Genomic DNA, 23,994 nt, shown 5'->3' on the forward strand with positions numbered 1-23,994 from the left:
TACATGCATAAAATGGAAATAGCAATTACTAAAAGACTTTAGGGTCGAGGGTAAAGTCTAACCATGCTTTCCGATGAATCCGGTTGCTAATCCTATTCCCCAGCAAAAACCAGTTATTCCCCAGAAGAAATTGGCACTACTAGACAGACTGGTCATCTCTTCCATCCCCAGCCAGGCTCTGTTGAATGTTTCTACCATCAGACAGAAATCAAGTATCCCCAGCTAAGAAAGGGTCATCAATACAAATATCTCCGACCAGAACATGGGGATTTATTTTCCCCTGGCAAAGTTTTTCGGACACATAATTCATTCATGCATCATTTCACATCATATACATGCATGCAATGTTCGCATTTATTTTCACAGGCATAAAACATCTCATGCATCCATGACATGGCATGAGGCTAACTTTTTTCAGGTTAATTATCCTCCCGATACAATCGAAATAAAGGTTCATTCAGACGGATATCTTCATCGATTACATTCAAGATTCAAATACATCTTTCAGATATAATCCATATGAACATCGTTCTGACAAGCACTCTGATAACCTCCTAATGTTGGCATCTTTAAGCTCATCCCAGACATTTATTGCAAATACAACATATACAAATATTATCAGATATAGCCTAACGTACGGTTCATTCTGATTCAGCCCAACATATGATTCCTTCAACTATTCCAATACGGTCTAGCGTACGACCCATTTGGATGTTCAGTTCCTCAGATACTACATAGCGTACGGTACATTCCGAGGTGTAGTCTAGCGTACGACTACTTCTTTTTGTCAGATACAGCCTAACGTACGGCTCATTCTGCAACTCAGATACGATCTAACGTACGATCCATTCTGATTCTTACTTCGTCAGATACAGCCTAACGTACGGCTCATTCTGCAACTCAGATACGATCTAACGTACGATCCATTCTGATCTTCAGTTCCTCAGATACTACCTAGCGTACGGTACATTCCGAGGTGTAGTCTAGCGTACGACTACTTTTTTTGTCAGATACAGCCTAACGTACGGCTCATTCTACAACTCAGATACGATCTAACGTACGATCCATTCTGATCTTCATTCCTCAGATATTACCTAGCGTACGGTACATTCCGAGGTGTAGTCTAGCGTACGACTACTCTTTGTCAGATACAGCCTAGCGTACGGCTCATTCTGCAACTCAGATACGATCTAGCGTACGATCCATTTTGATTCTTATTTCGTCAGATACAGCCTAGCGTACGGCTCATTCCGCAACTCATAAACGATCTAGCGTACGATCCATTTTGATTCTTATTTCGTCAGATACAGCCTAACGTACGGCTCATTCTGCAACTCAGATACGATCTAGCGTACGATCCATTCTGATTCTTACTTCGTCAGATACAGCCTAACGTACGGTTCATTCTGCAACTCAGATACGATCTAGCTTACGATCCATTCTGATTCTTATTTCGTCAGATACAACCTAACGTACGGCTCATTCTGCAACTCAGATATGATCTAGCGTATGATCCATGCTGATCCTTTATCCCCAGCGAAGTCGACAGCCTAATGGATGACTCACTATACGGTCTAGCGTACGACCCGGTGTGGCACCCATGTCTTCAAATTGGTCTGATGTACGATGCACTCTGAAGCTCTCATCATCAAACTTCCTGGATGGCATCTTTAAGCCCATCTCCATCAAGACTAACTTTTAATTAACAAGTGCAAATTTTTGGGGCATTCTAAGTGTTCAATAATCTTCCACCTCCAGACCACGAATGACGTACATACCATTCTAACTCTCTCGGTTTAAGAATATTGAACAGGGGCAGCTGTCATACCCCCAAATTTGTCCGTTAATCTTGCAAGACATTTTTCAAGGCACTCCAACTCATTTTTCAAGACATTGATCTTAAAGGAACAAAGACCCAGCACACAAATGGCCAAATTCGGAAAATGACTTAAACTGGCTTGCTCGCTAGGCGAGCAAAACCCTTCGCCTAGCGAACTCTTCGCTACACCACTCGCCTAGCGAAGCTTGCGAATACCAGAAATTTTGGGCTTCATTCTGAGCCCATTAGGTCACAAAAACTATTATAAATACCAAGACCTCATTCAGAAAAAGGGGAGACGAACGGAGAAAGAAAAAGGGAGAAACACAAACCCACACAGACAGCAAACCCTGGAGGTTAACCAAGAGAATTCAGAGCAACCCTAAAGGAAACCCCGAAGGAAACTCATCTGCACAAAGGTTACCTCCGCCCAACTCAATCCGGCACCAACCCTAAGAGTGATCTGCCAATTCAACGTTGCAATTCAATTGCAAACAGGTTTGCCTTACCACTACCGCTTTATGCTCCCAATTTACATGTGGCATTATGATTGAATTTATAAGTGTATCTTAGGTTTTGCATGTGGATTTAAGTATGCATGGATGCCTTGAATGTTTAACCATGTAATTTCTGTAATGGATGCCATAGGGTTCGGAGCTTGCTGAAATCCTACTGTTATTAAAATCAAAACCCGCAGTCGTTCGCTAGCACATCGCTAAGCGAACATGTAGCGAGTGCTCGCCAACCCTTCGCTAGGCGAGGCAGTAGCGAACATGACAGTCGCTGATTTTTTTTCTGTTCTGTTCTGTGTTTATCTGACATGTCTTATCATAGTTGTGTATTATTTGCCTGACATTATTACTGCTGCGATTCCTTTGTTCGGTGCAACTATTGATCGCACCCCATTTGGTATTCTGACCTGTTTGCTGAATTTTGTGAGGGCTCACATACTCCCGAAGAAGATAGCTTGCTAGGTATTCCACTTTATTTGTGGGATACCCTTGTGGAGATTCATCCTAATTACCTAACTGATTACAAATGTTGCCTTTGAATATATGATCTTGGCCCTCTCTTTGTTGCCTTACGGTATTACGGTCATGTCCCGTGAATGTGGGGATACCCTTAGCAAAGACCCTTCGGTTAAATCATCATAGTCCCTCGAATGTTGCCTTCGAATACATGACTTTGTCCCTCGATGACCCTTCGTGGTAGCCTACGGTTAAATGATGATCGTCCCTTCGAATGCTAAGTATCCTTACAAATGTTGCCTTTAATGACCAATCGACGACCCTACGATGTCCCTTTACATCCAAAGGATAAGACTACTTACTTCTCAATAGTAAGGACAGTTTTACCCTCCTAAGGATAGGAAATACCTATAATGACCTTGGTGAAGTATAACTCTTAAATGCTTGCTCGCAGCTTAAAATACTTTTCACATCTCACACTTTTCAAAACATCTTTTAGAAAATCACCACTTGGTATACATTCGCACCAGAATCATTGTCGAGTTATATTTTTCTAAACACCTTTCAAAATCAAACGAGATAAACACTTTGTATACATTCGTACAAGAATCATTACAAAGTTAAACTCTCCTTTCAAAATATTTTCTAAACACACCACATTTCTCAAACACTTTCTCAAACAAAGAAAAACATAAGTGATCAAGCAATTAAGAGCACATGGATAACCATGAATACAAAGGGTGCTAACACCTTCCCTTTATATAATGTACCTCCCGAACCCAAAATCTAATCAAGGTCTTTTCTGTTCTTTTCCGCCTTTCTTTATTGGATAAAAGAAAAGTCGGTGGCGACTCTTGCTATCCGCGACATTTGCTTTCCAAAGCAAAAACACACACCAAAGTCAGTTCACCGTATGACAGTGTGCAATCGATCTGTGTGCGCACCTGATCTTTGTTTTTTTTTAAATCATGATATCCAGTCTTGCATATGTAATCTTTGTTTGTATTTTGATGAGTTTGTTCATTCCTATTCTGGTGTGTTCTGATTTAGTTACCCTATACACAGAAAGACAAAAACGACTCAAATCTTTTGATTTCAAGTATGTTTTTTTTATAATCTTCAGGTTTAAATAGCCCACCATTATAATCTTCTCTTTTCGTTTACTCTAAACTTTTCTATTATAGAGGCAGCAAAACTAAAGTGACATTAATCATAAACTCCTCAATTAGCAATACTCGGTGGCCATTTTCAATAAAACTGAATAACAAGTGCCGCTAATGGTATTTATCCAATATCCTTAAATACTCACTACAAGTCCCTTAACCCTAATTTGACTATTTTGATTTTGAAATGAACTTATATAAAGTAACTGATTGCATTCATCAATGTATTCCCAGACGCCAACATAGAAAGACCATTCCAGATGATAAAAACTATCTTTGTCAAACTAATTCCGTAGGCTAAATTGAAGTCGTGCCTTCCAAGCATACATATCTCAATCTCAAATCATAAGTCATTAAACAAGCAGCTTAAAATGTATTTGTGCACAGGCATTCTTCAAGACTTTTTTTTCCTTACCCTAACTTTTGCAGTTCAACTCAACTAAATAACCAGATTATTTTGCACTACCAATTACAAAATTTTGATGGACCAGTCTTCTGCAACACGGACATTTGGTTTTCGTATGGTCATGAAAACTGGCGAACGTTCCCTTTGAACCCAAAGCGACCCAAGTTCTATATCAACTTTCTGATTTGAGGGTTCAATCAGAGCATTCTTTGAGCCAGGAGCATGTCCTAGCAGGATGATCCTCTCAATGACAACATCTGATGTATGACGAACATTGCCACCAGAAATAGGTGCCAGATTTACCGATGTAAGTTTCCCATTTGCAAATATAAATCGTCTATGAATAAAGGCACCTTCTAGAAAACCAAAACTGCTGCCATCATCTATGTACAGTTCACCTTCAGCTGCTTGGGAACTATTCAGAGCTATAACCTGTTAAAAAAATAATAATAATTTTATCATCGAGCAAACTAGTAGTGTATTTTCCATAACTGTCATTATTTACAAACAATGTATGCATTGTACAACAGATGCCTATCCTGGTACTTCTAAACTCATCAGGAATATTATACCAGTAGCCAAATGATATTTTTTATTTTACTTGGTAGGATGTACACATATGCAGGCATCAACTTGCTTTTACTGTCTTAAATCATTCAGTTTCCCAATCTCAAGTACAGACTAAAATGGGCAAAACGCATATTATATGTAACAATTCAAAATCTACATAATAGATAGGTCAGGGGCTCAAATATTAAACTGCAAAACATATTCTCGTGCTGCCCCACTATTCTAAGTCAGGCTGCTGATGGCCTGATGCCAACTAGCATAAACTCTATTTTAACATCCATATTGTCAACAAAGGGCGTGAATAGAAATACAACAGTCAAACATAAAAGGCAAGAAGAAATATCTTCCTGGAGAAACATATGGCATATTAACAGATTCACAAAAATTACATGAAGTTGGCATAAAACCTACCAGAGTGATGGGATCATTTGTCATCTGAGTGGAACTTCGCCGAAAGCGGTCCTTCCTTGTTAGAATGGTTCCACCTCTCTGGAAAGCGGGAATGCTCTCCTCTGTAACCTCCAACTTGTGTGTCACCCCTCCCTTGTACACAGTTCCAGTTCTTAGGTCATACCAGGATTGTTTTCCAGGCAAATAGACTGATGCATGCTTAGCACGCTGCCATCAATAAAGGAATAAAAAAACTTCAAATAAGGACCACAAAAAAAAGGAAATGATTCGCAGAAAGAAAACATATATGTATCTGCAAACTGACTAAAGCACCTCGGTATAGATCCCTTGCACTAAAATACTGTTCCCAACCATGAAAGCTTCATCATTGCTAAAAGTAGCTTCATCAGATGGGAATTCCATCCATATTGGACGAGCCACAGGAATGCCAGTAGTATTAGCCTCCCTGAATAATGTGTAGAAATATGGTAGAAGTGCATAACGAACATGTATAGCATCTCTAATTAATCCTGTATTCCGTTCTCTGTAATATCAGAATCAGAAGGACAATTAATTCGCAATATTGACAAACAGATAGCCACAAAACTCAGGATCCATTTGATAGCCAAGGGGCATATAGTGGGTAAATTTGGTACATCTGTATTGAATTTCTTATAATTCAATCAACTTCGCAATTTACTAAACCCCCTTGGCACTTTTGCAAAAGAAAATAAAAAACTAAACCCCTTGCTTGTGGGGACAGGGGAAAGGTCTAAGTGTGTAAACTTGTTAGAGTTTTTGGTGATTGTACCCATGTAATACTAGTTTGCGCCTCTGCATTAGATATACAAATACAACATAACATCAATTCATTTATATCTAAGATTTGTACAGTAGTTCATCCCTTGATAAAGTCCTTCTATTAAATCACATTTGACTAAATTTTCAAAGGAAAACTGCTCTTAACTAAGGAAAAGAATGGTTAGAAAAGAAAACCAATGTTTTATCTTTGTTGAATAAGCATAAAATGAAGGGAGTGGCAAAAGACCTAATGACATATTGACTTTGGGACATAGCAATCTTAAAGAAATTCAGTCCTACCCAAACAACCATGGTTCTCGTCTTTTTGTATCGTGATGGGCATGGGCCCTAAAGAAAGGATAGAAAGCTCCTAACTGGTACCAGCGGACTAATAACTCAGGTTCCGGATTCCCAAAAAACCCACCAACATCAGCACCTGCATAATTTACATGATGGTCATCATCTGAGCAGAGAATGCTGACTTGTGCAAAGTAGTACACTATCTGTGAATATGTGAAGAAGAACAACAAAATAATCAATCCACCATAAGAAGGATGATACTGACCAGCGAATGACATCCCAGTAAGACCAAGGGTCAAAACCATTGGAACAGAAACTCTAAGCTGATCCCAATCGGCAGTGTTATCACCGGTCCAAACTGCTCCATACCTTTGACTTCCAGCAAACAATGCTCTTGACAAAACAAATGGTCTGTCTTTCCCTTCACCACGCCTCACTAGCCCCTCAGCTGTTGCCATGTGAAAGTAATACCCATAGGCATTGTGCAACTCTCGATGTTCAACACCTCCATAGTGTAAAGAATCTCTAGGCATTGTCACCTGGATACAATGCAAGCATAATGTTACCCGAATGACATTCATAATGTTACAAATGCAGAGCGCGGATCTGTAGATTAAAAGAACCCACAGATCCAGGCTCTACTCATAAAATTTTAAATCATACAAAATAGACATCACGAGGACTCAAATGAGGAGTCACAACTCACAAGTATAGACACAAGACAACAGCAACCACATGTTGCATCCCTAAACAATTTCGGGGCATTCTTGGTGAGTTTAGAATAATGGGATCTCTCACAATTGTAGCAAAATATTGTGTTTTCTAACCGATCTATTAATCAATATTGGTTTGGCTTCACTTTGGGTCAATCAAATTTCAGAATCTCATTCATAACTTTATATTGCCTGAATCTTCACTCAGCTAGGGGTGTTTAGTTATTATTCCTCCTCCTTGAGTGTGATTTGATACAACAGCCAAGCTACTATTGTGGTGTCACAACTCAACCGGTAAATCACATGAATGATGATGTTAAGTATGTAGAAGAAAAATATTTGACATAATAGACATACCTCGGGACCATTGAAGACAGAAGGTTCATTCATATCATTCCATATGTAAAGCGAAGGAGTTGAACCAACATAACTTTGATAAGAAAATTTATCAGCCCACCAGGACCTAATTTCAGGACTCAAAGTATCGGCGTAAGACGAAGAACCGGGCCAGCACCAACCATCAAAATCATTCCCACTGGAATCCTTAACATAATACCCTTTCTCAGATGCCTCCTTATGCAAATGATAATTATCATCTCTCTTAATATGAGGATCCACAATGGTAACCATGTGCCTCCCTTTACCCGCCAATTTCCTCTGCATCTCCTCAGGATTAGGGAAAAGAACCCTATCCCAAGTAAAATACCTCTTCCCATCAGTATGCTCAATATCAAGCCACAAAATGTCATAAGGAATATCATATTCGTCAAATTTGGCATCCACATTCGCAACATCCTCCTCGTCACGATAGTTCCACCGACACTGATGATAAGCCACTGCAAACATCTGAGGCAGCGCCGAAGGTCCGGTTACCGCAGCATACTGTCTCAAAACATCTTTAGGCCGAGGACCAACAAAGAAAAATGTATCAACCACACCAGCTTCACTCATCCACATCGTGTCAATCCTATTCTGTGAAGAAGGAAGCGAAATCCCTGACTCAGCATCCCAACCAGGGGCAAGAACGTCAATTTGCATCTCTGCAGCGTTGAGCCAGAAAAACCCAGAAGTACCCCTCGCTTTCCCGTGAGAAAGCATGAACGGAATCGAACCATAGAGTCCAAAAGGGGATTCGTGAATGTATTCAAAAACATCCAAATTGAAAAGCCTATAAGGTTCCGATTCTTCCACATTAGGTCCTCTGGTAGGTTTCAACACGAGGCTTGTAGCGCGTTCAGGAATCCCGTAAACAAAATCAGCATCATAGAACGATACATCAAAGCTAATCGATTGAGGACCGTATGGTCTTTTATCGGTGTGAGACCGGAAAGTCTCTTCCCAGTTTTCATCTTCGTTTTTCTCTCTAAGCTGTTCGAAATCGAATAAACCATGAGAGTTTAGGGAAATTACACGGTCGCCGGAGTTATCATCACGGATGAAGAGTTCAAATGGATCGTGACGGAGAACAGCGGAGTAACCGTCTGAAAGGTAAACAGCGGAAGAAAGACCGTTAATATCTTCGGAAGTGAGGCGTTGAAGCCAGAGTTTAGTGTTGGAGAATTGCGAAACGACTACATCAGGGACTTGGAAGCGTTTCTTGGGAGGGTTAAGGGAAGAATCTTCATCGATCTTGAGACGGAGAATTCCGTCTTGGTAAACGGATAGGGTGAGGATCAAGGGTTTGGGATTTGATTCGGATTGGGATTTAGGGATTAGGTTTGCGGTTAGATCGCCGTCGGTGATGGCGACGTGGGTGGCGATGAGGTCGGAGGAACCAGGTGTGCGAGATCGAGCTCGTTTGCAGAATGGGGTTTGATTGCAGTTTCTGAACTCTTCTTTCTTCCAGGAGAAGACGGAGGAACAAAGAAGGAGAAGGAATGCGAAACGCAGCGTTTGATTCCTCATTTTCAAATTTTCATAGCAAGTGAATTCAGAAATGGAAGTGTGTGAAGAAGACTTGAGAGTGTTATTGTTGTTGAAGTTAAGTGCACAGGCACAGACTCGTCTCTCAACTCTCACTGTAACACCTGTAGCTTCTTTTTAGATCACTGTGTTTATTTAATTACAAAAAACCATTTGTAGAGATTTAATATATCTAATATGTTTACTTAAAAGAATTTACTAATTTATGTTTATTAAATTACTTTTATCATTTATTTATTAGAAATCATGAAAGTAATACTAGTATTACTTAAAAGATAAAATTGAAAAATATGAATTAGAAATTAAAATAGATTATTTATTTGTGATCTTCTTTTATTTTAAATTGGTCATTTATTATAGGACGGATATATTCTCTTTTTTTCGAATAAAATAATTTAATATTGTCATTCAATTGTCAAAGTATATCCTTTCAAATCATATTGATATTTTAAAATAATTTGAATAATTTAATAGATTGATAGTTTTTATTCAACAATCGTGTAAAAAAAAATTTAACACTAATGGTGCATGTCTATTAAACTCATTTATATTCATTCATTTTTTGTAGTATAAATTAACAGAGTAATAAGTTATTTTAATTTGAATTAAAAAAATCGATTTTATCTTTTAAAATAACTATTAAAATGAATTAATAATAGAGTAATTTACGATCGAAGATGGTTAGAACTAGGGGTGGCATATCCCATTGGATATGTTCATTTTGTCTTTACTCTAGAGTGGGTCAGTCCAAAGATTTAGACCCCATCTTCTAATGTGTTTGCTCCGCCCCGCTCTATTTTCTTCGCGGACTTTTGCAGACGTAGGTACTTGTGGACTTTTCCCTCTTCACCTTCACTTTTTGTGGGACGGGTCTAGGATTCAGCCTCACATCCTCAATTTTGTCCGTCTCGCTCTGCCCTGTTTTGTTGCGGACTTTTGTGGGATGGGTCTAAATAAGACAGGTATGTCTATTTGCCACCACTAATTAGAATCACTTGATGGCATAATTGACCTTCAAACTAGATTAATCGATTTAGTGGGTTGAATTTGGTTTAAAAAAAATTATGGTTTTAAATTTTGAATTGTCAAATGTTTTTTTCTTGCAAATAATATTTTCTTTTTTACTTTCACAATTAATATTTTTTTCTTTATTTTTTATTAATTATGTATGTAATGTTCATTAAATATTTAAAAAAATAGGATTTTTTTTTAAAATAAAGCATGTTATTTTTCAGCTTAATTACAAAAAGAAACCTTATATATAAAAGATTTAACTATAATTTTGTTCAAATATTTAATTTTATTTATTTTAAATTTAAGCTTTTTCTCATATTTTTACATTAAAAATTAATTTATTTTTATTTTTTAATAACATATATTTTTTAAAATATTTTCACAAAAGTTTTTTATCTCTTTCTTATATTTTTGTATTGAAAATTAATGACGTGTCAATTTTTACACATTATTAAAAAAATGGTTAATATTTATTTTTCCGTTATTATTTGGGCTATTTTAAAAAAAAATCTATAAAAAACAGTTTGGATTCCCTGATTGTCTTTTGAAGATTTCACTGTTTTATCCCTTTATTAAACTCGGTCATCAAAAAATATGATGTGGCAATGATATAGTGGAATTCTTTTGTATTTTTCATTTAAATTTAAAACAGTGGCAATTTAATTCATGTAAATGACCAAACCAACTCTAATACAAGCTAACCAAAACAATTCATCTTTCTCACACTCTCGAAAATCTAGTCATTTTCCTCACACTCTCAAAAATCATTATTATAGTGAGAGAACACTAAGTTCCCATCTTCCTCGCTCGTTCTCATCTTTCCTTCAACCTCTGATGTTGATTCTCTCCGTGCACTCAATGTCATTTTCCGAATCCTCAAATTTGATTCCATTTAATATGCTTGTTATCCACTTTACTCTTTCGCGAGATTCACAATTACGATAGTTCATCACAAAACGACGGTCATATATTTGTCCTTTTAATCAATTATGATTGTCATATTGGGGTTGTCATATGGATCTTCAAAAAGTCTTGAAGCTAGGTCCAAACGCTCGTATCTTTATTGTTGATTGTCACCGTCTGATATTTCATGGAAAGCCTTTTAGTTGTTTTATGTATGAACTCACTCATTTTTGAAGAATAATAGAGATGAATTGCTTTGGTTAGCCTGTGTTAGGGTTAGTTTGGTCATTTCCATGAATTTAATTGCCACATGTTTTAAATTTAAACGGAAAATGAAAAGAAAAAAAACATTACAACATGTCATTGCCACACCAACTTTTTTTATTATTGAGTTTAATGAGGGGGCAAACAATGGAATCTTCAAAAGACAGGGAGGGAATCCAAAAAAAAAATTACATAAGGATTTTTCAAAAATGGCCCAAATGACATAGGGAAATAGGTATTAACCCTTAAAAAAATATATGTTATTAATTTTAAGTGCAAAAGTGATATAAGATTAAAAAAAGAAAATACTTTTTCCATCCTTAGGGGTGCGCCTCACACCTTTAGAAACCCGAAAATACCCTTCCTATGTTTAGAGATGCATCTTTGGACACGTCTTAAATCACATTAGCCTTAGTAATTCAGCCACACACCCCGTTTTTTGCCAAAATATGGTCCGAAGATGCATCTTTATAAATTTATAGGGTGTATCCGGAAATGCATCTCTGAAATACCCCTTGAAGTCACTTAAATGGTATTGTAAGCGCGTTAATCGCACATAGTGGATATTTTGGAGAAACATCTCTGAAAACCCCATGATTGGTCTCAAGAAAAAATATTGTCCCTACATTGTAATTTTTTAGGCTAAGACATATTAAAGTAAAATCAAAGTAGAATCAAGTTATATTTGAGTAAAATGAAACTTAAAAGTCATACAGTTATTAACGTAAATTCAAAGAGTCAATATCATACATAATATTTGTCCAAAAATGTAAAAAAAAATACAACCAAACATAAACGATTGTGTATGTCTAACCCCTCGACTTCTCTATTTATACTGCAAGGCATTTCAAGCCTCTGCAATAATGCCTTCTACAATGGTCAACTGGGGACTTCCTTTCTCAAAAAGTCATGCCTATATGCCCCGATCTCTCCATATTCAAAATACACCGACAAACATTATTCACGCCCTAAGTGTGGTCATCCTTAGCCTCTAGTACCTCCTGATTAGAAGGCGTAGATGATCTTCCAGAAGCGTCTGGTGTCATGATAGGGTATGACACCCTATAGAACCGTGTCATGTAGTCGTATGCATAAACTCAATGTACAGGAGATAACACTCTGCGCTACTCATCGGGTACCAGATGACTCTCAAAATCCTCCAGTATTGTATTGAGATCTCAGCGGCGGACGGTGGGAGGAGCAGACTCTGAAGGGTTTCTCAGAATAATCAGCAGATATCCAAACTGAAGTATCACTCGCTCGGGAAGATACAAATACATCAAACCTGACCTAATGCCAACCATCACGGGTATATCAAAATAAGGTTAAGCGGACGCGTTTGGCGGCGATCGTCGTATGCGCAGAAGGTAATGTCATCTGCTACATGACAGTTAAGATACATCTGAAATGGCTCAATCACATTACTCCATTTGTTCGCGCAAATGTAGTTGCTCGTGGTCATTCCTCAATATAGGTAGGCACAGGTTCTCACCCGGTGATGCGAGGAAAGTGGGAGATGATCCAACCCTAAAAATGGTTCAGATAAATTATTATTAATAAATGTAACAATATAATTATAAAAATATTAGTACAATAAATTACTGTAAGCAGCATGCAACTTCCTATCATCTACTTTGTCTTCCAAAAACAATCATTTCTCAACTTCGAGTATAAGTAGATCAAATAGGTGGCCATCTAGTTGTACTTATGAATCATCGTCAAGTCAATGAAGTATTTAATCGCATCGACATATGTTTCACTTTTGTCTGCAAAAACGGATGTAGCAAGGTAAATAAATATATCACTCATTCCTAGACATGCCTAATAGCATGGTCTACATAAAGATGAATTAAAGAGGTGCCAAATGGGCCTCCTGGATAACTCTCTGTGGGGACATCAGCAACGATTTCTTCCTGGGCTTCAGGTGTTGCTTCATCATATGGAGACTCGTGGCCCCGTAAAATAAAGGCCAAAGACAAGTGATCATGAGAAATATAACCAAATGGTTGCAAACCTCGACGTTGTGAACCATCAAATGAGTTACCATTGACTCATGGTCCTTGTTGCAGCCCTCTCACATTGCACAAACGTGGTTTGGGACATGCGGTCGAGCCTAATTCTACAAGTCTTGTTTTCATCCATTACACCTGTGTTAAAACCACAAAGTCGTCACAAATTCATCCAAAATTCAGCCAGGTACAAATCCAGAGATACATCTCCAAAATATAGTTCAGACATAATCCAGAGATGCATCTCCGGATGAAGACGCGATTTTGAGCCATGACTGATACCCCATTGCTGCCCTAACATCCAACAAAATGGCAATGAATGTCCGTTTAGGCTACCTATTTCGATTTCACTACTATCTAATGTAGCTTAAACCAATTATATTACCTAAAAACTCATTAAAAACACAAAAAAGATTTTTGAAAAACTTACCAAATCAAATGGATGAAAAAGAGAAGTTTAAATGTATGAGAAACTTGAATGGATGAAAAAGAGCTCAATGGTAGAAGCTTGAATGAATGAAAAAGAGCTCAAATGGTATTTTTAGTGACTTTTCAGAAAATGAAAGTGGAAAAGGAAAAGGTCTGACATGAGTATATGAAATAAAAGCGTTCGGAGAAGCATCTTCGAAAACTTCTTTGATTATTAATTAAATTTCAAATTAAGGGTTTTTACGGAGATGAATCTTCGGATTAACCTTTTAAGCACACGGAGATGAATCTCCGCATTAAATTTTGGCAACATAGGGTGCCTCATCAATTTCAATGTGAGGTGTGTAAACAAACGCTAGTCTCTTATAAAAGATTACTTGCAGGATTAACCAGATAATCGTAGGACATAGTACTAAGCATTTCTCTAAGTTTTATGTTGAACAGTAAAGGATTTCGACGTTAGCCGAAATCTTTTAGTAAAGTAATGCAAAAGGTAGATTTTTAAGAAAGATAAATACTTTCAACAATGATAAAATCGTAAGGAGTTTGTAAAAGGGTAATATAAAGTGATAAGAAATTAACAAAGGAATGAAAGCAAGAATGCAAAGAAAGTAAATTGAAGTAAAAAACTTTACATTTAAATGAAATGGTGTTTCAAAAATCATACATCTCGCTCAGTTAAACTCGTTTCTCACTTCGCTGGGTACTTTGAGTTTGTGAGTTTTGTAGTGAATTCAACATAACACCTTAATTTGTACACCACAACTCCTATTTATACTAAATGTAAAATAACTGCTTATAATGTTCTTCTTTTCAGCACTTGACACATAATTCTCGCATGTCTTTCTCCTCTGAAATGTCTTTCACTTGACAATTTGGATAAAACTGAGAAGTAGTTTATTCGTTTTGAAAATGTTCTCCGCGCTAAGCATTGTTGGTTGACGTGTCTTGTTGATTGCTGACGTCGAAAACATGAACAATGTTGCCATCAAAATGTTGGACGAAATCCCTCATCAGAAAAAAATATATTAAGTCTCAATCTTTGTTCTACATTTGAGACTTCAACTTCCTTAACTAGCAATCTTGTGTCAAAATGTCCTTTTAACCTTTCAACTTTTCTAAACTTTCTCATTATGCTGAGATTTGGTCTTGTCGAAAATCGCTGCTAACACTAACCGATACACATGATGCATTCAGATGAATTTTGAGGTGGCTTACTCTAAAGTGGAAAGAATGTTTCTAAAAAAACCATATTATGTTAAATCAATGCACACTTTATCATAAGCACTTGCTATAATATGTCTCATTTTCAGAAAGCGGGTTCGTTTACCAAACAAAGTCAGACCACTAAGACAAGGAACAAGGGCATTGAGAATTGTATAGTAATTTGCTTTGTTCTCGTATAACTTTGGGTATGATTCTCCATGCGTCGTCATCTCTTGTATAAGATGACGTCGAACAAATTGGTAGTCACCCTCTCTTTTACCGAGTAAACCCGAAATAGCTCGAAAATCACATTTGTCGTCACTTTCAACATTTACAATCCGTTCAAGGTATTTGTGCATAAAAAATAGCATTTCTTCGATGAATTTGATTTTTGATAACGGCGATGGAGGAGATGCATATCCGTATTTAACGTCTATTTATGAGGGATAAAATGAATGTTATTTACCTGCAATTCCAATTTGTTTTACTCCTTTTGAAGTGATGAAATACAAGAATGATGTTTAGGTGTTGAAAAGTTGATTGAAAATGACAAAAAAAATTAATGGTTTTGGAAAGGAGTTTCTTTTTTAGCATGAAGAAGAAGGTCATGCAATGGGGTGTTTTATTAAATTTCACGCTTACCATTTCCGGAGATGTATCTCTAAAAATATTACTGAATTGTTATTTAAATCATTTTCGTGAATAACAAAATCCCATAAATAAATTTCGGAGATACATCTCCGTATACACTCAGATAGATACCGAGATGCATCACCTGAACTTTTTTTTTAAACTAGGACGAATCTCATAAAAACATATTTTTGTGTGCATTTGAGTGCGTTTGGAGATGCATCTCCAGACGTACGAGGACATTGTTCGAGTTTCCAAGGGTGTGGGAGGGACCACCAAGTGTAGAAATAGCATTCCCCTTAAAAATAAAAATAAAGGACAAGTAAAATGGAAAGGATACCATATGAATGATAATCACCATTCAAATTTCCTTTCTCTTTTTTTTCCTTCTAAGATGTGGAAGTACAACAACGAAAATTCTAAAATCGAACCAAACTCTTTGATACCATGTTAATTGAAAAGGAAGTGGTTAGGGTTTCTATTAAAATAATGAAAGGTTTACAATACAATATATAGAAAGGCATAAATAGACTATAATTCCCTTAACCCAAATATCAAAGCTCACTACACAACATCTAACAGATACAATACAGTAAAAATTGAGATAACTTACTCCTAGAGGAAGTACATCTGACTGGCCCATATGCAGGCATGCACCTAGCGATCACAAACACATAATAATGATGTGTCTTATCCTGTCAACACTCACTGAAACAAAGAGCCTTATTAAAATTGTTGCAGTCCTCAATCCATAGTCCTTCCTAAAATATACATACAGAACTGATCATGTACACAAAAAAAGATGTTTGACCCACAAAATTTTGCAGCGAGACAGTGGGATAAGACAGCTCTATTGCAATGAGTATATGTGGTCATCTTTAATCCAACAGTGAGTCAAGGAGTGCAGCTTCTTCCTCCTGCATATAACACAGCACAAACTTCAGAAATGGATAGGGTCAAACTTTATAACCAAAGAAAATTGTTACTTTGCAAGATTAAATCACATACCACCACCAAGGCATTAAACTCTGTCTCTTCATCTCTGGCGCTAATGACAGCCGGATCCTCAAGCAGTTCCTGTTCATAAAATGAAATTAGCAACTTCTATAATTATGAAATCAGAATTTGTAGCTCCTACACTGATCAGATTTATATGGGAGCTGAGAAAGAAAACACTAGTGACCAGACTCTGTAATGAGTGGAGTGAAATACTTACCTCATCAGCAATTTGTAGCACTCCATTTTGATCCTGCAAAATGAAAGATAAATTTGTGTTTGGCTTTAGAGCACCGGTTTCTCATGCCCCATAAATAAACTGTGGAAACTTAGAGTAATTTAATATACATACATTCACATTGGCATTCTGAAAAGTTTCTACTCAACTATAAAATGCATTTGATCTTCTCATTCCAATTAGTATAATAAATGTAGAAATTCTAGTCAACTATAAAATGCATTTGATATAGAGAAGGTGTCGCAGGTAAATGGAGTGATGCCACGGCTGAACAGAGGCAACAGTTGCTCTAACAAACTTAAACATGGAAGCTTACCTTTGCAGCAACAAAAACAAGAGGGTCAGATGGTGTATATATCATGTAGTGTGCTCCTTCCTGCAATAAAATTCTAATAAATTACCGTGCGATATATTTCAAGGCAAGGCCCATAGTGTTAGTATTAGTTAGCACATCAGATATTACTTTAGCAAACTTATAAAATTATATGGGAAAAATGCACAGGAAATGTGCCTTAAGTCTTAACAAAAAAGCATGATTCTTCATGATTATAGATACACAACAAATAAAAGCTCAAAGCAACTTCTTCAGATCAAAAGTTGGTTATGTGGAAAACATGCCAAAGAAACACATCTTAACAAAAAGTGTGACTCTCCATGACTGTAGATTCACGATGAAAATAAAAACTCAAAGCAACTTCTTCAGTTCAAAACTTAGTTGCATTGGTATAAATAATACTGATTCATAAAAGAAAGGAAAGCAACCATGATTGAAAACTCAAGTTCAACCCTCCGATGAAGATACTCCCGCTGTCCCTAAATATAAGCACTAATTTGACAAAAAAATTGTCCCTAAATATAAACCCTCTTTCAAATTACTAGATACACTTTTTTTCTTCCAAATAAACTCCTAATTAATACCTCTAAATGTTTTGGAATATGAAAAGTCAATATTAACTCTATACAAATACAAAGTTGTATATCTATACAAAATAAAATGGACATATTAACTACACTACCAACTTTTTTTAATAAGAGTGAACTAAGCAAAAGATACTTATTTTGAGGGATGGAGGGAGTAACCTTGTATTCTTGTATAGTTGTCAAGTATGCCAACGCAAATTTGAGGGTGCGGCATAAATACTTGACAATAAACCAATTTTTAATTTTACAGACTCATCTCACTTAACAATACCCCAATGATTCTCAGGACACAACATACAACATAAATGTTATTACTGTTGGAAACTATTTCCACTTTAGGGGCTGCATGTTTGATTTTAATAATTAGGAACCACGAAGTATATTTTCTGATTTAGTGCCATGATATTCCAGTTTCTTGAAATTAGACAATGTAAATTTTATCCTAAATACTATATCAGGCTGAGGATCTCCTCCAGCAATTCAGAAAAACTCAGTCCTTTTATAAGTACTGCTATATTTTGTTAGGTACCATATATGTATGTGTAGGCCCAATTGTCCTAGGCCTATTTGGAGTCATCCAAAGAGGAGAATTCGAGAAACGATAGTTAGCTACATGAGAGAGAAAAAGAGAAAGGGTTGAGTTTGTTATATAGAGGTTGAAGGATAAGGAAGCAGTCTCTTTGGGGGATCTTTTGTGTAATTATGGACAGAGAATATTGTTCTCTGTGGGAGCTAGGCTTTGTGGGCATTAGGGTATTCATTCTTTTGCAGTTATCTTTCATTTACATGAATAATACACTACTTTTCCAGTATTCGTGCATTTTTATCTGTTTCTTCCATATACGGTAAGTTGCAGTGATACTGGTGCGCAACATATTTGAAATAGAAGCATTTCAATATTGACATTAAAAACATTGTGATGATAAACATCAGCAGCAACAATAACACAACAAACAGGGTATCGGTAGTCCATCATTATCCTAGAAGACTTCATACAAACATACCGGAATACAAGAGAGAAACATGACAACAGGCAGTATGGTGAGGCATTTACAACCTAAAATGTTTGTTTGTTCACCTTCATAAGTTTTCTCACTTTTAATATTTCAAACAATGTTAGTAACACTTCTTTAAAAAAAACATGCATATTTCAGAAAAATGGTAATTATTGTGTGCATATTAGTTTACAAAAAAACTTGAGCAATAAAAGTTATTATCCTGTATTGTGACAGCAATTTCTAAACATCTAAAATTCCAGAAAAGTAAACAATAGACAGGGGAGAGCTTAGCTTCTGTTAAAGATAAACCTTTCAAAAGACCACAAAAATGCAACAACATGTTTGTGCAATTGAAGTTAATATTACCTGATTGAAGTGTGTGATTTTTATACTCTCAGTTGCCAAGCCACCGCCTTGACCCTCTACAAAATGGAAATTATCAGCAACTATGTTTTGAGATTCCAACTCAAATGGTTATTCAACATATTATCACTTTAAAACTCCCTAATTATAATAAGTTGATCAACATTCCTAAATATGACAGGAAAGAGACAAAGTCGCCTAGTAAATCATTAGTAGTTTCCTATATATTACATTTTTATTTGATTTATTTAATTTAATCATCTTGAGGAGCTGCAACCAACCAAGTGCAAAATATATAGGAATAAAATGAACAGATCTGTGATTAATAAATAAATCCTCATTCCTAAACAGCTCATATGATATGCTTGTATGCTAGTAATTTCATTTTCCTTTTAGGGAACACCGATTTCCCATGAAAGACAATGCAATAAAGAGAAACTTATCAGAAAGGTGGCTTCGAAATCAAAAGGAAGCAAACAAACAGCAGGGCCAAGCACTGACTAGGATATATCCAAACAAATTTCAAGCTTTTAGTAATCAGATAAAATATAGAATCTTAGTGTTAAGAGATCCACATCAGACAATATATGACCTGAACATGTGCTTATAAGTGGGGGCAATCCTCACCCTATAAGCCGGTTGTGTAGAGATGAGTTAAGCTCAACCACATTTCTTAACAGTTGCAACATTAACAGCCATGTTATGAACTATAAAGTCTTCCCCGATAATCGGTTTATTACCACTTTTTAGTTTATCCTCTAGGGTTAGAGCTATAGAACATTAATAGTTTAATGAAAAGCAAATAATATTTACCTGCATGAAACTCAAATATGTCTTCTTCCGAGTAAAAAAAACCACCACGAGCTGTATAACAGTATCTGATATGGACAGAAAAATATTTAGTAATCAAGCATACTAGTTAATTCTATAATAACTTTCTGAATAACGAGAAAAGACAGGCATACAACATACCCACTATAAACCAGATGAATGTGTAACTTGGCAAGTGCAAAGGCAGCAGCAGGCAGAAGAGGTTCAAGCTCTTCATAACTGACCTAAAAACATGGAAAGAAAATATGAAATCTGAATGAAGATTTGACAACAACAACTACAATAACAAAAGTATTTTTCCATAGCTAGGTTTGGATAGATGCGTCAAATCAAAAGATGTCATACTCTTTTGTCAAAATAAATTTTTAACTCAATCAAATCATTTGCCATTTCATGAAAATTTGCCGACGTCTTAAATTAGACAGTCAATTGCCTACCAAAACCATCCTTATTTATATGAACTTAGGAGTTTATATGTAATGGTTGACTGTGAAGTATGGCATAGACATAGTATGGAATGAAGATTTGTCAATAAATGAAAGGGAAACTGTCTTTTTATTTTTCATATAATAAGCAATTACTTTAATGATTTATTATTGAAGATGGGCACATACTTCAAAATTGTTTCAGAACTTTAACAAGAGTGACTTGTACAGCTTTACTGTAAAAGGAGTGCACAAGATGGTATCAATGTTAAAACTAATAGTTTGTTCTATTTTTAAAACTTAAAAGTCCTATCTATATTGTCAATACAATGCACTCCTAAATCAAGATTAGATGTAGCAGCAACGATGAAAATGCAAGCAAACTGATACTTCAATTATGAAATAGAAACTTACTTCTGACCATCCATCGCCCGTGCTCTGTAATACATGGACAGGCCTGTAGTAAAAATTCCAAAATCTAAAGTCAAAAGGTAATTTAAAAAAAGTTTACCAAAATTCTGAATCTCTAGTATAGTGCTGGGTCAAAAGCTGATATGCTATTGGGATTTTGCTACCACAGCAATAGCTGTGGCTTTTTGCATATTTGTGATAGCAGTTATGGCTTACATAAAGGAATTTCTTGTTTTTTATTCTTTTTTTCCCTAGTAATATTAAAAATACCATGTAAGCCGCCATGACAAAAAAATTTCAAATGTTGAGTCGGTGGGGAGTTGGGGCATACCATATTCCCTTCCCCTGTTTAATTTAGTTTCTGTGTATGTACTTCTATTTGTGTGCAGTGCAACATGCTTTATTTTATATATAACTTATTTCAACTAGTGGAATCAATTATGATAGCATAAAAATAGCGGATTGTTAAAATTCTGTTATGCATTAGTGATATAGTGCCGACATAACATTTTGTATTAAAGAGCATATCACGGAACAATAGCGGCTTGTTAAAATTCCGCTATGCTATAACGTACACACTATACCGGCTATTTTGCAACATTGATTTCAACTGCATTGTGGCTTCCGCTATTTGCCTAATACCCTATCCGCTATTTCTTATATTGGAATTTTGACGATCCGCTATTTTCCGTGATTTCCTATTAATAGCTCTGGTTGGGACACAACATTTTTCACCCCAAGACTATAAATATTGAACTTACATGTCAAGTGGGCATAGCAACACACATTCATCTCCTTCAGAACTGGTGAAGACTCTCCTTATCACACACTCCAAAGGTAGATTGTTTGCAGGATCAACCTGATAACAAGATATTCATGATTCGCACCAATTCCTATATAAAACTCTTGAACCCTAATTTCCTACACTAACACATTCTTATAAAATCTTAATTATCAAAAAAGTGATGTGACTATTACAAGTAATATGCCTATGCGTGGAATCCATTAGCCTAAGCTCTTAGTTTAATTAGCGACTTGTCATTGACAGTTAGGAGTTAGTTTCTATGGTTAGAAGTTGGTTGGAGTTAGTTAGGAGTTTGTTAGAACTCAAACAACTTCCAACTCTCCTATATATTGAACACTATATCAGTGGTAAGTTTTCAAGCTTTGAATGAATAGAAAGAAAAGTGAATCAGAGATTCATAATAGCTTAGCGTTAACACTGACATGACAGATATCGTCAATAACTAACCAATAACCATAACCACATGCATAATTCGATGCCTAATTACTACTTCAAAATTCAAACACACACAATTGAATCTAATAGAACAGAAAATCACAGAACAACCAGAAATAAAACTCACAAGTGTGGCAAGTCGGTCATTGGAAGCCATGAGAAGCTTGCCGGTATCGTCTACAACGAAACCAGCCGGTGGACTGGGGAGTTGCGTAGGAATGTGACGCAGAGAAGAAGCGGAAGCGGAAGCGGAATTGGAATCACTAGCTTCCACACCACTCTTGTTGTTATTCTTCTTCTTTTTGTGGTTGTTGTTTAGGTTTTTGTTTTCGGTGGATGAGGAAGAAGAATGCTTCTTTGGTTTGACATTGGAAGCGCTACAGATAATAGGTTGGAGGCGAGGACTTCGAAGTGAGAACGATAAGAAACGTGGTTGATTGAACTTTGAATGCGGAAAGGAAAACTGAAGTCTCGTGGAAGAGGGATAAACCTTCAAGCTTTGTGCCTGTGCCGCCATTTTTGTTGCGAATTCCAAGTTCAGTTTCACTATCATCTTCTTATAAACATGTTTCATTTGAAAACCCGCTATTTACATTTTTTTTTTAATTACTCCTCTAAGAATTTTTTACAAAAATAACTCATTTTTAAGAAAATTCCCAAAATATTTCTGGTTTCAAAAAAATTCTCAAACTATCCAATTTTTAGGAGGAGACGTCAATTCAATTGGCGACTCCTATTAAAAATTGAATGGAGACGTGAATTGGATTGGTTAGGGCATCCAATTGGGGCTCATGTGTATTACTTGAGAGGAAGCGTCAATTGGATTGACACCTCAGTGTAAAATGCATTTTTTTTGTTATAAATAGATGTGTTGTGTGAGTCATTGTTCCACATCTCAATTAATCATTTGGCAATCATGTTTGGTGTTCGTCGCCGATACGGAAAGGTGATTTATGCGAGAGATAAACCTCAGATGCTGATGATGTTCTGGAATATCATTATGTTCGATCAACTGAAAAGAGAGTTAGTTCGTTGGTTAGATGGGAAAATATCATAAGGGTAAAAAATTAGAAGTATTGAGAGACTCGACAGTATCTTTGGTTGGGTGCGAATGAAGACTGATAAGGATGCTATGGAAATGATGTTCGATCGAGATGACATCAATTTGATTGTTGTAATCAGTTAGAAATATTTATGTTTTCAGTTAGCTTATTTTCTACTGATGTTTGTTGTGAATCTCGTTGTAACAAAAACTTAATGATATATAATGATTGAAGGTTATAGAAATACAATGTTACAAAAAACTTAAGACCCAGATGATGCTCCTCAATTGGGAAGTTGCACTTGTTATGTCTTGGTTGACGACAAATCCTACATAATCTTATCATTTTATCTGTGGAATCCATTTCTGTCCTGATACGTGTGTCGTTTGGCCTTCCTTTTTTCTTTCTACGCATCTCGTCGTTGTGTCAAACTATATCACCTTCATATGGAGCCCAGTATTCCTCCATTGGTAGTACCGAGAAGCTTTGATTATATACATTCATGATAGTGACGGCCTTGTATACATCAGATAAATGGTTGTAAGCGTCTTGACGAGTATATGCACATGTTGCAATGACATGGGAGCAAGGAATACGAAAGGCCTGGAATTTTCCACAGTCGCACCAACTTCTATTTAGTCTAACAACATAGGCTAAATTTTGTCTCCCCTCGTTGTAGTCCATTGTTTCCTGGATGCTGAAATTTTGCCTATGACGGTCAAAGACTGTTACAGCGTGTGTGCTAGGTTTGATGCTCTCATCTTTCATGACTTTCATACAACACTCACTGAATACTTACCCAGACATTAACACCGCACTCGATATTTCACCTCTGGTTGTGAACGTATAAGCCAACCTATAATAGGTCGATCTTACCAAGGCGGTTATTTGCAGATTTCTAATTCCTTTGAATACCCCGTTCATGCATTCCACAAGGTTTGTTGTCATGTGGCCCCATCGACAACCTCTGTCAAATGTCTTTGTCCACTGCTCTACTGGTATGTTATTTAGCCATCTCCA

The 23,994-nt window shown here is 36.3% G+C and overlaps 2 protein-coding genes across 3 annotated transcripts; both read right to left on the reverse strand.

Moving 5' to 3' along the window:
- Positions 1-4,211: 4,211 nt before the first annotated feature.
- LOC127079105 (probable glucan 1,3-alpha-glucosidase) lies at positions 4,212-9,172 on the reverse strand. Of its 2 annotated transcripts, XM_051019525.1 has the most exons (6): positions 7,488-9,171; positions 6,683-6,956; positions 6,418-6,553; positions 5,650-5,860; positions 5,338-5,544; positions 4,212-4,788 (listed from the first exon to the last, which is right to left on the reverse strand). In XM_051019525.1, the coding sequence occupies exons 1-6, from the start codon at positions 9,033-9,035 to the stop codon at positions 4,420-4,422; spliced, it is 2,745 nt and encodes a 914-aa protein (XP_050875482.1). In that variant the 5' UTR covers positions 9,036-9,171; the 3' UTR covers positions 4,212-4,419. The 2 variants fall into 2 exon arrangements, with proteins under 2 accessions (XP_050875482.1, XP_050875481.1); XM_051019524.1 differs by having other exon boundaries at positions 6,418-6,956; positions 7,488-9,172.
- A 6,790-nt stretch (positions 9,173-15,962) lies between these two features.
- On the reverse strand, positions 15,963-22,519 carry LOC127079107 (uncharacterized). Its single transcript, XM_051019526.1, has 10 exons — positions 22,059-22,519; positions 21,453-21,550; positions 20,695-20,737; positions 19,997-20,079; positions 19,838-19,902; positions 19,028-19,083; positions 17,059-17,118; positions 16,725-16,757; positions 16,517-16,585; positions 15,963-16,425 (listed from the first exon to the last, which is right to left on the reverse strand). Exons 1-10 carry the CDS (start codon positions 22,503-22,505, stop codon positions 16,387-16,389), a joined length of 993 nt encoding a protein of 330 aa, XP_050875483.1. The 5' UTR covers positions 22,506-22,519; the 3' UTR covers positions 15,963-16,386.
- Between the last annotated feature and the right edge of the window lie 1,475 nt (positions 22,520-23,994).

This window comes from Lathyrus oleraceus, chromosome 5 (assembly GCF_024323335.1).
Source record: "Lathyrus oleraceus cultivar Zhongwan6 chromosome 5, CAAS_Psat_ZW6_1.0, whole genome shotgun sequence".
Classification (NCBI taxonomy): domain Eukaryota; kingdom Viridiplantae; phylum Streptophyta; class Magnoliopsida; order Fabales; family Fabaceae; genus Lathyrus; species Lathyrus oleraceus.